Source organism: Pelophylax lessonae (genome assembly GCF_965119305.1).
Source record: "Pelophylax lessonae genome assembly, chromosome: 3".
NCBI lineage: Eukaryota > Metazoa > Chordata > Amphibia > Anura > Ranidae > Pelophylax > Pelophylax lessonae.
This window is the reverse complement of record NC_138770.1, coordinates 457,833,738-457,848,613: the sequence shown is the minus strand read 5'-3', so window position 1 is coordinate 457,848,613 and position 14,876 is coordinate 457,833,738. Positions and strand designations below refer to the sequence as shown.

At 42.8% G+C, this 14,876-nt stretch overlaps 1 protein-coding gene across 5 annotated transcripts in view; it reads right to left on the bottom strand.

Moving 5' to 3' along the window:
* Positions 1 to 14,876, bottom strand: part of MAP3K4 (mitogen-activated protein kinase kinase kinase 4) — a 207,036-nt gene that overhangs the window by 115,461 nt on the left and 76,699 nt on the right. For all 5 annotated transcript variants that reach the window (XM_082249105.1, XM_082249104.1, XM_082249108.1 and 2 more), the window contains one exon: positions 6,714 to 8,101. In XM_082249105.1, coding sequence (XP_082105231.1) covers positions 6,714 to 8,101 — 1,388 coding nt within the window. The remainder of the gene's footprint in view (positions 1 to 6,713; positions 8,102 to 14,876) is intronic.

Below are 14,876 nucleotides of genomic sequence, written 5' to 3'. Positions count from 1 at the left end.
AGGCCACCATCATGAAGTCTGTTTCTGATTGTTTGGTCAGAGACATTCACACCAGTGGCCAGTGGAGGTCATTTTATAGGGCTCTGGCAGTGCTCATCCGGTTCCTCTTTGCACAAAGCAGCAGATACTGGTCCTGCTGATGGGTTAAGGACCTTCTACAGCCCTGTCCATCCTAGAGTAACTGTCTGTCTCCTGCAATCTCCTCCGTGCTCTTGAGACTGTGCTGGAAGACACAGCAAACCTTCCAGAAATGGCACGTATTGATGTGCCATCCTGGAGGAGTTGGACTGCCTGTGCAACCTCTATAGGGTCCAGGTATTGCCTCATGCTACCAGTAGTGACAATGACCCTAGCCAAATGCAAAACTAGTGAAAAACAGTCAGAAAGGAGGAGTAGGTAAAAAAAGGTCAGTGGCCTTCACCTGTAAAACCATTCCCGTTTTGGGGTTGTCTCATTGTTGCCCATCTAGTGCACCAGTTCATTTAATTAACACCAAAGCAGCTGATACTGATTGACAACCCCCTCTGCTACTAACGTGACCAGATCAATATCCCAGGAGTTTAATTGACTTGATGCTATACTCTGATTAAAACGTGTTCCTTTAATTTTTTTTTGAGAAGGGTATATATATATATACACATTAATCTGTGGAGAAGGACTAAGTTTCCTTTGTTGGATGAAACAAATAGGCGGTATCCAATGTCAAATAGCCTTCAGCACACAAGGACTTTGTTTAACCACCATTAGGGGTAACAAGGTACCCTGCAGAGGATAAGCACATTTTCCATTATTAAGTTTTGATGGGGAATATGGGGTTTTAAGATTTGTCAGAAAATAAAAACAGGATTTTTTTTTTCCCAACTGTACAATCATTTTTTTAGTGCCTGTTATGGAACGCCTGGTTTATTCTGATGCAGGAGGCATTATACTGTGACCTACAGGAGATTGTACACTAGAAAAAATAGCTGTTAGCCAATTACACCTTCTTCTCACAGTCAGAATGTTGAGATGCAACAATCTGGAGTGGAACTGGGCATAAGGCAACCATCAAGCCCAAAACCCTCCTGGAAAGTTAGGAACAAACAAGTAGGCATCACTGATATCCATAGAGGCCAGAAGGTCCGCTGAATGGAGGGAAGCAATAATTGACCTAACAGCTTAATGAATAGGAGATTGAGCTTGAACGAAGATTGAGAGCCTTTAGGCTTAGAATGAGACAAATAACCCTTTTTGATTTGGGAACAGTGAAGAGGTTTCAATAAATACCCTGAAGGATTTTCTGTTTTTGGAACAATGGCAATACCTCCCTGAGAGAAGAGTTTTGTCAAACCAGCATGTTGATATGCTAGTCTTTACAGAGTTCAATAGTACAAAGAACGCACCAAGCTCCCTTAAATGTCAAGACCCTTAACTTACGGTAACCTTGCCCTGGGAAGCTGCCCTGCAGCCCACACAATGGGGACAAGCTGATGAGTGCCAGACAGGATCCAGGGAAACATGCCCCATCGAGACAGTCTTCACTCTCTCTGGTGGGAATACTTCAGGGACAAGATCCTACCAGCAGGTGTATTGTGGCTCTGGACCTGTAAAGCGCTCTGCATCCAACTCACACCGTACACTAGATGTCCTGGAGAGCACCCATAGCAGAGCCCAGTGCTATGGGGGGGTCACAGAACAGGCCGGCTAGGCGTCTTCAGCATGGTGGGGTCTAGGGAATACCTCCAAGATTATGCTGAGCCTTGGAAAATTGCAAAAAAGATCTCTCTGCAGTAAAATAATTATCTTGACTGCAGAACAAAAATCTTGATAGTAGAAGTCTTGTAGAAAGGGTTTTGCTTCTCTCCGATAAAGAAGAAATCCATTATTTTAAAACACTAGCCAAAAAAAAAACCCCTGAATCTTGATGGGAGGGTTCGGGAATATATCTGACTGACTAAAAGCTTATCTGCCGGAATCCAATCTCTGGTAGGCAACAGTTAACACTCTTGTATCAGAATAAAATCAAAAATGTTGGCTGCGCCTATCCGTGTGCAATCCATTTAAATGTTTTTAAACCAAAACCTTACTTTCATACCACAAAATTGCTATTATTATTCAGTGGCAAACGTTCTCGTGTACAATAAAATAAAATAAAGGGAGGAGTCAGGTGACAGAGGACTGTGTTTGTGGAACATATGAATTGCATACGGGGGAGCTGCTGCCCTGTCTGAGGATTGTTTAAAGCGCACTGTCTCAAGTCTTATTCTAAGTGGATATTATGCAATAAAATGTGAAATCTTTATATACTACACAATTGGAGTGTATCTTTTATACTGAGGGATCGAGGAGGAAAGGAAGGCCAGACAAAGCCAGCTCAGTGAGGAGAGTGGAAAGAGATTCAACAGCTGGAATTAACCCCAGCAGGGGAAGGCGAAACAGGTCTAAACAGGAGGGGAGCGCAGTGGTGAAAGGTGGTGGGAGTCACCGCACAATTCTATTAACTGAAATCCACAAGGGTGAGGGTGGAAAAACTGCAGAAGCACATTTAACCACTTCTGGACCGGAAGATTTTCCCCCCTAATGACCAGGCCTTTTTTTGCCATTCGGCATTGCATTACTTTGACAATTGCGCGGTCCTGCGACACTGTACCCAAATAAAATTGATGCCCTTTTTCCCCACAAATAAAGCTTTTTGGTGGTAGCTGATCACCTGTGCGATTTAAATTTTTTGCACTAAAAACAAAAAGAGCGACAAGTTTGAAAAAAAAAAAAAACACAATATTTTTTACTTTCTGCTATATAACAGTCCCAAAAAAAAAAATTATTAAAAAAAAAAAAAAAAAAAAAAAAAAAAGTAAAAATCTATATTTTTCATCTTTTAGGCCAATTTGTATTCTGCTACATATGTTTGGTTAAAAAAAAAAAAAAAAAAAAAAAGAAACCCCAATAAGCGTATTTTGATTGGTTTACGCAAAAGTTATCGCATCTACAAACTAGGGGAAAGATTTATGTCATTTTTATTTATTTTTTTACTAGAAATGGTGGCGATCAGCGATTTTTAGTGGGACTGCAGATTCCCTAACTGAATCTGAATCTAACTGCAGATTGCGGCGGACAGATTCCCTAAATGACATTTTTTTTTGGGGGGGGGGGGGGACCAGTAAAATTACTACAGTAACCAGTGCTAAAAATATGTACTGTACTGTAAAAATGATACTGGCAGGGAAGGGGTTAACCCAGGGGCGATCAAAGGGTTAAATGTATGCCTAGGCGGTGTTTTCTAACTCTGAGGGGGGGGGCTTGTGGAATCACACAGAGACCTGTGATCCTAAATAAGAGGAACACTGGCACTCTGTATGGATTCCTGAGAGAACAAAGATCTGCTGTGCTTACGACAGCAGACCATTGTTCTCTCTTGATGGGGAGCGATCGTGGGTGCCCGGCGACAAATGCAGCTGCCCACCCCGTGAATCAGCTTCTCTGGTGGATCGCCGTACAGGTACGGTGATTTGCGCAGCCGAGCCAGCCTTTCGCAGTATAAATGTAAATAAGTAAAGAAATGTAATAAGTAAATAAAGGGAAAAAGATTTGAAAGAAGAAAAAGCACTACTAATTGAATTATAGTCATCTGGGACGGTCACATTTGTTTAATTTTATTGTACCCGAGAAAGTTTGTCACCTGAATAATGACAGCAGTTTTATGGTTTGATTTAAAAACATTAACTGGATTGCACACGGATAGGTGCAGCCAACATTTTTGATTTTATTTTGTTTACGGTTTTGGGAACACAATTATTTGGTTGCAGCCATCAGACACAGGGTAGAAGTGAGGGACACATCAGGTTATGGAGCGCGAGATAATACACACCTGTTTTTTTTAACTTTATTAGAGACTGTGTCCGCAAAAAAACAATAATGAAAGACCTTCAAGACCTTCAGGAATGCAGACTTCATATATGAGTTTTTGTTTTAATAAAATGATAATGTATACATCTCTGGTAATCTGATAAAGAGGTATATATTTTTGTTGGTTTTGAATTTATAAAGTACCGACAAATTCATAATAGTAGTCAATCTTTTTGGGTTTAAGCTCCCGGTCATACCCAATCAGACTTTGAAATTGTGCGACTTCATTTGCAATCGCACAATTTTAAAGCCGCATGTCAAGCGTGACCTCAGATGCAACTTGGCTGACATCTGTGCAATTTCATGCAGAGATGTCTATGCAAGTTGCACCTGAAATCTGCAAAGATTGTGCAGGAACTTTTTTTTCAAATCGGTGGGGCACCGCAAAGTCGCCATTGCGCTGAATGGCACAGTTCCATTGCCAACAAGAGTGTGCAACTTGTCATGGGATTTGGAAATGTCAAATCACATTACAAATCGCACCGGTGTGACCTGTGGCTTAGAGCCTTAGTGCTATCTCACAAGTGTTAAGCTGTGTATTTTTTAGATGTTGTAAACAGTAAGGCTCCATGTACACGGGACGCTGGAAATGGCCGTTTAGGAGCAGTTGGGCGTTTTTTTCAGAAGCCCCTGAACCCATCTACATTTTATCTTATCTGCCCATGTACACCAGGTCGTTTACAGTCATTTGCAGGCAGTTGCGTTCAGGGACTTTTTTTAGAACGCAATTATTTGCGTTCGAACGTGTGTTTCCAGGCGTTTCAAACGCACAAACGCGTCCGAACGCGATGACCCGCGTTTAGCGTTCGCGTTTTTCCATTTTAAAGGGGAATAATTTTTTTGACCTCTAGGAACGCTTCTAAACGCAAACGCCCGCAAACGCTGCTAAAGGCGGGTACAAACGCGACCGAACGGACGTTTCAAACGTCCTAAAAATTCCAGCATTCAAAGGGACTTTTAACAACGTCCCGTGTACATGGAGCCTAAAGGCCCGTACACACGTACCGATCGTCGGCATACAAACGTCGGTGGACGAAGGATCTGCCGATTGTACGCGTGTTAGTATGGTGCCTCCGACAGATGTCTGCGCACAATCCGCGGACAAAAGTCTTTCGTGCAAACATGAAAATATTTGTATGCCGACACCAGAACGGACGATTGTTCGCCTGTCAGTACACAATTCGGCCGACAGACCGCAGATTTGCAAGACTGGGCATGCTCAGAAAATAGAAAACACAGGGAAAGTTAACCATTACATGACATCACTTCTGCAGTCGGCGGACAAAATTCTTGTGCTGTCCTTGTGCTGTCTTTGCACTTTTCAGCAGACACCGACATCCCGGGGAGAAAAGAGGAACATTTGTAAGCCGACCATCGGTACGTGTGTACGGGGCTTTACTCTTTGTTTTTGTATTAAGACAAAGAGAAAAGTGTGATGTAGTGCAAAGTAACCAATCAGAATCTATTTTGAAAACTGCCATACTCTGAAATCTGATTATGTGTTTTATGAACTTTATCAATTATGGCCACATTATACTGCAGAAATAATTGTTTTAACCCTTTCCCGCCCTTGCTATAGCCAAAGGACGGCTACAGCACGGGCTTACTTTCCCGGGGGGGGGGGGGGGTCCATGGACATCCATGATCACGATGCCGGCGAGACCCCTGCGGCGCGCGTTGTGATCGATGAGTCCTTCAGACTCAGCTGATCACAGATGAGGGTAAAGGGCCAATCACAGTGGCCCTTTACCACGTGATCAGCTATGTCCAATGACAGCTGATTATGATGTAAACACAAGTCGGTTATAGGCTTTCCGTTCCTCATGCTGCAGAGAGCCGATAACCAGTTGTGTTAAAGGGAAATCTACATAATAATCAGTGCAGTTCCACCAGTGCCACCTATCAGTGCCTACCAGTGCACATCAGTGAAAGAAAAAAAATTACCTGTTTGCAAAATTTTATAACAAACTATGAAAAAGGTTTTGTTTTTTCAAATTTTTTGTCTTTTTCCTTTGTTTAGCAAAAAATAAAAAACACAGTGGTAATTAAATACCACTAAAGGCTTAATTTGTGTGAAAAATATAATAAAAAATGTCATATGGGTACAGTGTTGCGTGACCGTGAAATTGTCAGTGACAGCACTAAAAGCTGAAAATTGGCCTGGGCAGATAGGGGGTAAAAGTGCCCAGTAAATGGTTAAAGCAGATAAACCAGGATCAGTGTTAAATCTTAGCGTCTACCCCTATGCTAATAGCTCATTAATGACAACTCTCATAAACCTATCCTCGCAGGTCCATTATAAAGTCCAATTTCTGGCTTTGCCCTTTGCCTCTCATTCATACTTTTACCCCCATAGGTTCCCCTATCATGTCATTGATACATTCTTTTTTTGTATTCTTGCCTTTTTCAGAAGTTTACTTCCTCTTATCCAGCTCTGAGTGGTCCTTAGTACTGCAGAAAGCAAAAGGGCCATGATAACGCCAGTGCTGCTCTCTGCATAGCTGTATGTGAATGCAGGGCATATACTCTTGAATGCAAGTTCTCGGTCTTCCAGGCTGAATGATTGCTAGGCATCATTCAGACAGGAAGACTGAGGACAACTACTTGCATAATGGAATTCTTGTTGGCTGTACGTTTTTTTTTTTTTTTTTTTTTAGTTGTTGCAGTGCTAATAGCTGAAAAAGGTTTTTAACTGGACTAGGAAACACATTTTCTATAACAATACTGCTGAATTTTTTTTTTACAAATGGCATCTAGTAAGAAAGGTTGAAGTTATCTGAATGTGGATTTTTTTGCCAGTACAACAAAAATATCTAGAAAATCCTTACCTCCAATTTATGATCAGCCTTAATCAATCCTATTCGGGCCCTTTGAAGCGAGCCATGCATTAATTTATGAAGCCTCAAAATTAGCTTCCGAAGACCCATCTGCTTTAATGCTTTATCTACAAAGGGCCTGTATATTGATGTCAAACAGTGTCTGTTACAGCCAGTCTCATGGCTGCACTCTGGATTCCCCCAGCAAGAGTCTTCCTCAGACACAAATCTATCCAGTTTTTGTGGGCAGTGGTCCTCCTTCATAAACTGAACCTTTAATTTGCTGTTTTGGTTACTGTCAGTTTCATGCCTAGCTTGTAGCATATTGTCTATGTCACAATTCTCCTCTTCACTTTCTTCTGTACAAGTTCCGGAACCATCTGTGCTCATTTCCCCCTCTTGTTCCATGTCATTGTCTTCCTCTGGACCATTTGATGGACGTGGTGAAGAAATTTCAAACACTGGCCAGCCAATGTTAGAAAGGTTTTTTATACCTAAAACAGTTCCCATAATCCTCAGCTTGTGGTTAAGGTCCTTAGTTATGTTGAGCCATAAGCAGAGTGCCTGCACTCGTGCTTGAAAGTCTTTTGCTGCATATTTTTCATAATCTCTCTGAAGAGCCTGTAAAGATGGGTAAAGTGCCTCAATGTACTCCAAGAGTTCCATAATCTGTTTTACTTGCTCAAAAGAAATTCTCTGTTTCTGAATATGGTCATGATAGCTTGAATAACCAAAATAATTAGCTTCATGAGGGCATGGATACCGTCCCTCTGCAACAGGTCCATTGAGATTGCCACCATTGCTGACAGCAGACAACCTCCCATAGTTTACCTTAAAAGTTAGAATTTCACTAATGATTTCAGGTATTGCCTGTCGAGCTGTATACAAGTACAAATCTTGTTCATTAATACTGCGACCAGCATGCCAGGCTTGTAGCTCTAGCCAAAAGAGTTCATTAGACTGATTAAACCACATAGAAGAGTTATTGTCTTGGCCTCTCTGTTCCCTTTCTTTTTTCTTTGAGACCGAAGTAAGCTTAAGCAAAAGACGAAGCGTCTCAAAAAACTTCAAGCGGTCAGCTGGACAGTCTGTTCTAGAGGTCTGTCGCGCAGTTCTAGCAATTGGAACAGGCACAGACACTGGTAGCTTGGTGTTGCTGCTGCAACCAAGGCTGAGGTAAGGCTTATTAAGATCAACATCGGGTATTGATTTTTTTGGCAAGGAGCTACAGGTAGGATCCAGCATAAATGAGCATTGCACATTTTTCTTCTGATCTCTCTCGGTTGTCCTGAGTGTTGCCCGATTCTTTTTCTCTTGACGGTAGCTATGATCATCTACGTTCTCAAGGTTTTTACTTGCTTCCTTCTGTGGTGTTGTCTGATTTGGTGTGCTCATCTTTTCTGTAATGTAAAGAAACAAAATATGATTGAAGTTGTTACTATGCTCTTCAGGTCAAACCAGAGTGAAAATGCTTTAATATTTTAGTGTCCAGATGTGCAAAGCTGTTACAAATCTATATCCAAAGACTAACTGCTGCTAAAAGGTTTAATCCATTAAATAATTATATAAAAGGGGATGTATACACATGCAATTAATGATTTTGTGTGTTTTCATTGAATATGATTTGCCAGTTCAGCATTTACATCTGTATATCCCTCATGAATAGAGCAATTTTTAGATTTCTGCAATGGGCCTACAGTGGGGATCGAAAGTTTGGGCACCCCAGGTAAAAATTTGTATTAATATACATAAAGAAGCCAAGGAAAGATGGAAAAATCTCCAAAAGGCATCAAATTACAGATTAGACATTCTTATAATATGTCGACAAAAGTTAGATTTTATTTCCATCATTGAAACTTTCAAAATTACAGAAAACAAAAAAATGGCGTCTGCAAAAGTTTGGGCACCCTGCAGAATTTATAGCATGCACTGCCCCCTTTGCAAGGCTGAGACCTGCCAGTGCCATGGATTGTTCTCAATCATCATCTGGAAAGACCAGGTGATGTCAATCTCAAAGGTTTTAAATGCCCACACTCATCTGACCTTGCCCCAACAATCAGTACCATGGGATCTTCTAAGCCATGGGTGTTCAACCTTTCGGCTTCTCTGGGCCACATTGAGTGTAGAGAAATTTTCTCGGGCCGCATATAACATTATACTATAGTTAAGGTATATAAGCAATAAAACGCTGCCACGACCTTCCAGCGCCGTGCCATGCCACGCCCCCTCCCCTGCACTAATTTAACACAACTAGAGGATGATCAAATGAAATGCAATCAGTATACAGAGGTTTACGTCTCCTGGGAGATTTTAAAAGAAACACTCTAACCACCATGACCACTACAGTGCTGGGGGATAGTTGCACCCCTAGCACATATGACTTAGGCAGCCAGAAACGGTCATGTCCTTATTCATACATGTATAAACAAGGACATGACATATGACGACAAAACACAACTGGTTATTAAAAAACATATCGCAACTGCAGGAGGAAGCAGTAGAGAGCAGAGCCGCTGCTTCCTGTATGGCTCCTGTCACAGGCAGACTGCGTTTCATATCACACCGCCTGTAACAGAGCTGGAACTATACAGGAAGCAGCGGCTCTATCACTGACTGCAGACATCCTAAGTCTCCCGCGGGAGCCGGGGGATCGCACGGCACTTGCAGCCTAGTGCGTGCCCATCCAATGCAGCTTCACCAGTGCGTGCCCATCCAATGCAGCCTAATCAGTGCCCATCCAATGCAGCCTCACCAGTGCATGCCCATCAAATGCAGCCTGATCAGTGCCCATCAATGCAGCCTCACCAGTGCATGCCCATCCAATGCAGCCTGATCAGTGCTCATCCAATGCAGCCTGACCATTGCATGCCCATCCAATGAAGTCTAATCAGTGCCCATCCAATGCAGCCTCACCAGTGCCCATCCAATGCAGCTTTACCAGTGCATGCCTATCCAATGCAGCCTCACTAGTGCATGCCCATCCAATGCAGCTTCACCAGTGCATGCCCATCCAATGCAGCCTGATCAGTGCCCATCCATTGCAGCCTCACAAGTGCATGCCTATCCAATGCAGCCTGATCAGTGCCCATCCAATGCAGCCTCACCAGTGCATGCCCATCCAATGCAGCCTGATCAGTGCCCATCCAATGCACCCCTCACCAGTGCGTGCCTATCCAATACAGTCTGCAATTAAGGGAGAGGAGAGCCGCTGAATTACATAGAGCGGGGATCTCCCGCTTACCCGGCGACCGCTGTCATACGAAGTCCTGCCTCCTGGACCAGCTCCTATGATAGAAGTCACTAATGTGCTGTCTATCATAGGAGCCGGTCCAGGAGGCGGGGCTTCCTATGACAGCGACCGCTGGGTAAGCAGGAGATCCCCAATCTGCTTGTAATCCGGCAGCGCTCCCCCCCCCTCCCCTCCGAGGCAGCCTCTGCCTACAGTTAGTTGGAAGCCACTGTGGCCGTGCCCCCGACTCGACTTCCTTCCTCCCCAGCAAAAAAAGAATAATTGTCAGGGGCAGTGGGCCGCATTGCCTGTGGTTCCGGGCCGCAGGTTGGACATGCCTGTTCTAAGCAGTTGTCTAGAAAACTGAAACTGAAAATAGTTGAAGCACACAAAGCTGGAGAAGGCTATAAGAAGATAGCAAAGCGTTTTCAGATGTCAATATCCTCTGTTCGGAATGTAATTAAGAAATGGCAGTCATCAGGAACAGTGGAAGTTAAAGCAAGATCTGGAAGACCAAGAAAAATATCAGACAGAACAGCTCTCAGGATTGTGAGAAAAACAATTCAAAACCCACGTTTGACTGCACGATCCCTCCAGAAAGATGTGGCAGACACTGGAGTTGTGGTACACTATTCCACTATAAAGAGATGCTTGTACAAATATGGTCTTCATGGAAGAGTCATCAGAAGAAAAAATCTTCTATGTCCTCACCACAAAAATCAGCGTTTGAACTTTGCAAATAAACATATAGACAAGCCTGATGCATTTTGAAAACAAGTTCTGTGGACCGATAAGGTTAAATTGAACGTTTTGGCCGGAATGAGCAAAGTACGTTTGGAGAAGAAGGGGCACAGAATTTAATGAAAAGAACCTCTGTCCAACTGTTAAGCATGAGGGTGGATCAATCATGCTTTGGGGTTGTATTGCAGCCAGTGGCACAGGGAACATCTCACGAGTAGAAGGAAAAATGGATTCAATAAAATTTCAGCAAATCTTGGATGGTAACTTGATGCCATCTGTGAAAAAGCTGAAGTTAAAGAGAGGATGGCTTCTACAAATGGATAATAATCCTAAACACACCTCAAAATCCACCGGGGATTACATCAAGAGGCGTAAACTGAAGGTTTTGCCATGGCCTTCACAATCTCCTGACCTAATTGAAAAATCTATGGATAGACCTTAAAAGAGCAGTGCGTGACAGACAGCACAGAAATCTCAAAAAACTGGAAGACTTTTGTAAGGAAGAATGGACTTTTGCAGACGCCATTTTTTTGTTTTCTGTTATTTTGAAAGTGTAAATGATGGAAATAAAATCTAACTTTTGTTGACATATTCTAAGAATGTCTAATCTGTAATTTGATGCCTTTTGGAGATTTTTCCATCTTTCCTTGGCTTCTTTATGCACATTAATACGAATTTTTACCTGGGGTGCCCAAACGTTCAATCCCCACTGTACTGACCTATTGTATTTACCCGAGAGAACAAAAATACATATGACTTGTATAAAACAATGAGCTTTTTGCCTACTTAGAGCATTAGGATAAATACTATTTTTATAAAAATGATTTTGCTTACAATGATAGTTTCTAGTACAGAGCATTGTACAATTATTACAAATGAAAAAAAAAAAAAAAGTTTACAGGGTAAACTGATAGGACCCAATCCATTTCACAGCCCCTTATAAGTCTACAGGGCAGTACAGCACTGGTGTGAATCCCGAGTCAACAACCTGACACAACAAAAGCTATAAAACACTGCAGCAGGCCTCGACAGTGAGAACACGGTAAATATAGAGCTTTGGGATGAGGGGGTGGCTTTTTCAGCTCAGAGGGCCTGGGGCAAATGGGGGATTCAGCTTTAACTAGGGCTGATTAGGGTTAAAGGGACTATTTCTCAAAATTGCAGGAAGAAGAAACATCTAGTATTTTAAAAGCTAATGGGGGGGGGGGGGGGGGCGTGGCGACAGCAGAGTCAGATGGCCACGTAGTTTAGCAGCTCCTGCGTGTGCCCAGGATCAACATCTACGCCACTTACCCGCCCTGCTAGCGACTTCACACAGGACTCCACATGCAGCGGAACACCCGATCCACCGACAGGCAATGAGAAGACGACGAACAGAGGCCATGCCAGTTAAAAAACTGTCCGAGTTCTTCCCCTTCGCCGGAGCTGGTCTCCAACAAAATGGTGGCGGGGGACGAAGACTCCAGCGCCGATTCCAGCCCTCTAGCAGCATATTTCCATGAAACCCAGGGAGATAATCCACGTTATGTACTGGTAAGATCACACCCCACAGGGCAATCAGGGCACTCCACACCATCTACCCAGAGCCCAGCAAAATCAAAGCCCAGGAGAGAACAGGAGGCAGATCCAAAAGATGAACCACTAATGGAGGTGAGCTCTAACTTTATAAAAACCCACCCCTACACATCCAATCCAGACCCCTTTACAGCATTTTCTACTACTGGATAACCGGTGTCAGATACCACTCTAAAAGAAATGCTAATATCGCTCCATACCCCTACAAAGGCCGATATACTATCCTCACTTTCCCACTGCCAAAGAGAAATACAAGATTTTGGAGAAAGTAGATCGAGTGGAAAACAAAATGAGCAAATTCACCTAATCTTACAATACACTTGTTGATTCCCATACCTCTCACCAGGAAGAATTGGCGTTCATGAAAAACAAGTTAGCAGATTTCGAAGACAGGTCACGCCGCAACAACCTTAAGATACGGGGCATTCCAGAAACCATCCAAACGAATCAACTGCCACACATTGTTCGAGACCTATTTAAAGTGGTACTTCCCAACCTCACCCTGGCAGATCTCACCATAGACAGAATCCACCATATCCCGAAGCCCTCTTTCCTACCACAGAAAATAACCCGCAATGTCCGGATGAGAATTCACTCTTATCAAGAAAGAAAGAATACTGGAAGCCTTCCGACGTAACAACCAACTTCCAGAGCAAGCAACCAAAGTTCAAGTCCTCCCTGATTTCTCTCAACACACACTGCAGCTCCAACGCAACCTTAACACCATCACCAAAGCCCTATGAAACAACAAAATAATCTAGAAATGGAAATACCCATCCAAGCTATGCGTGACATATCAAGGAACATCCACTACAATCTCCACCCTAGAGTAAGGAATGTGCCTCCTCCGACAATGGGGAATTATTTCTGAACCTCAATCAGCAATACCCAATCCCATACGCCAACAACCCAAACACGTTCAGCCAGAATGGCAGGTTGTAGCCAGGAAATCCAAGCCACCACCACGCAAGGCATAAGCGGCATACCAAAATATCTATTCCGGAATCACCAGGGCACTGTAACCAATTAAGAGTACCTTACATCGTACTCTTTAGCCCACAAAATAGGCAGTAGTTACTGCATGCAAGGTTCATTATGAACCTATTTTTTTTTAACTCGTTACTTTTTTCTTGTTTTCGTTGATACATTGGGCAACTTACTTTTTTCAACCCCTACTGAGACTTCCTCTGCCCTATCACCACACTTTTGGATACACTTCTTGCTCAATACCAAATTACCAACCCCTTGGAGAAACTACTTCTCAATGGATACATGCTAAGAGTTGATTTACTATCTATTGTCACATATTTCAGATGCCAGCTACTACACATGCACAATATTACCTGTCGGGCTATATACACATCCTGAACTTTTCTTCCAACAACTTCTAAAACGACTGTCCTTACTCCAACTAATGAACCCAACTCAAACTTTTTTTCACACCTGATCCGGAATATCATATCTCATAGCAATACATAGTACATAAATGAACCTTAAATGAACCTTACATTTATGTCTCTAAACGTTCGGGAACCGAATCACCCTGCGAAAAGACACTCTCTGTAATGAAGCAAATGCCAACAACGTGGATATAGTTGTCATTCAAGAGACCCACTTCCATAAGGACCATACACCTTACTGCGCCCACAAGAACTACCCACATGTCTTCATGGCATCAACACGAGCCAAGTAAAAAGGAGTACTGGTAGCAGTGAGAGACTCCGTAACCTTTTCCCTCTCCAAAGAGATCCTAGAGGCGGAGGGTAGATATATTCTACTTGTTTGTAAAAATGAATGACTGCACGTATACCATAGTTAATGTATATATTCCAAACTCACATCAGTTTAGTTTATACGCAATCGGTTTACTGAACTTTCTAAAATCCGGGAAGGTCATCTAGTTGGGTGTGGAGACTTCAATTTGGTGTCGGACCATGTCATGGACACATCCTCCAGGGAGAAATCCCAACTACTCTCTTTGGGCTACATTATCCGTACAGAGGATGTACATGACGTGTGGCGCTGCCAACACACAGACGAACGTGACTTCACGTACTTCTGAAGACACAACACATACACCCCCATAGACATGTTCCTGGTGGACAAATACTTGCTACAAAAAGTATCAACTTCCACCATATCTGATATCACATGGTCAGACCATGTAGCCATTTATACAGCTGCGAGAAAAAGTATGTGAACCCTTTGGAATGATATGGATTTCTGCACAAATTGGTCATAAAATGTGATCTGATCATCATCTAAGTCACAACAATAGACAATCACAGTCTGCTTAAACTAATAACACACAAAGAATGAAATGTTGGCATGTTTTATTGAACACACCAGAACACACCATGTAAACATTCACAGTGCAGGTGGAAAAAGTATGTGAACCCTTGGATTTAATAACTGGTTGAACCTCCTTTGGCAGCAATAACTTCAACCAAACATTTCCTGTAGTTGCAGATCAGAGGTGCACAAGGGTCAGGAGTAATTCTTCATTCCTCTTTACAGAACGGTTTCAGTTCAGCAATATTCTTGGGATGTCTGGTGTGAATTGCTTTCTTGAGGTCATGCCACAGCATCTCAATCGGTTTGAGGTCAGGACTCTGACTGGGCCACTTCAG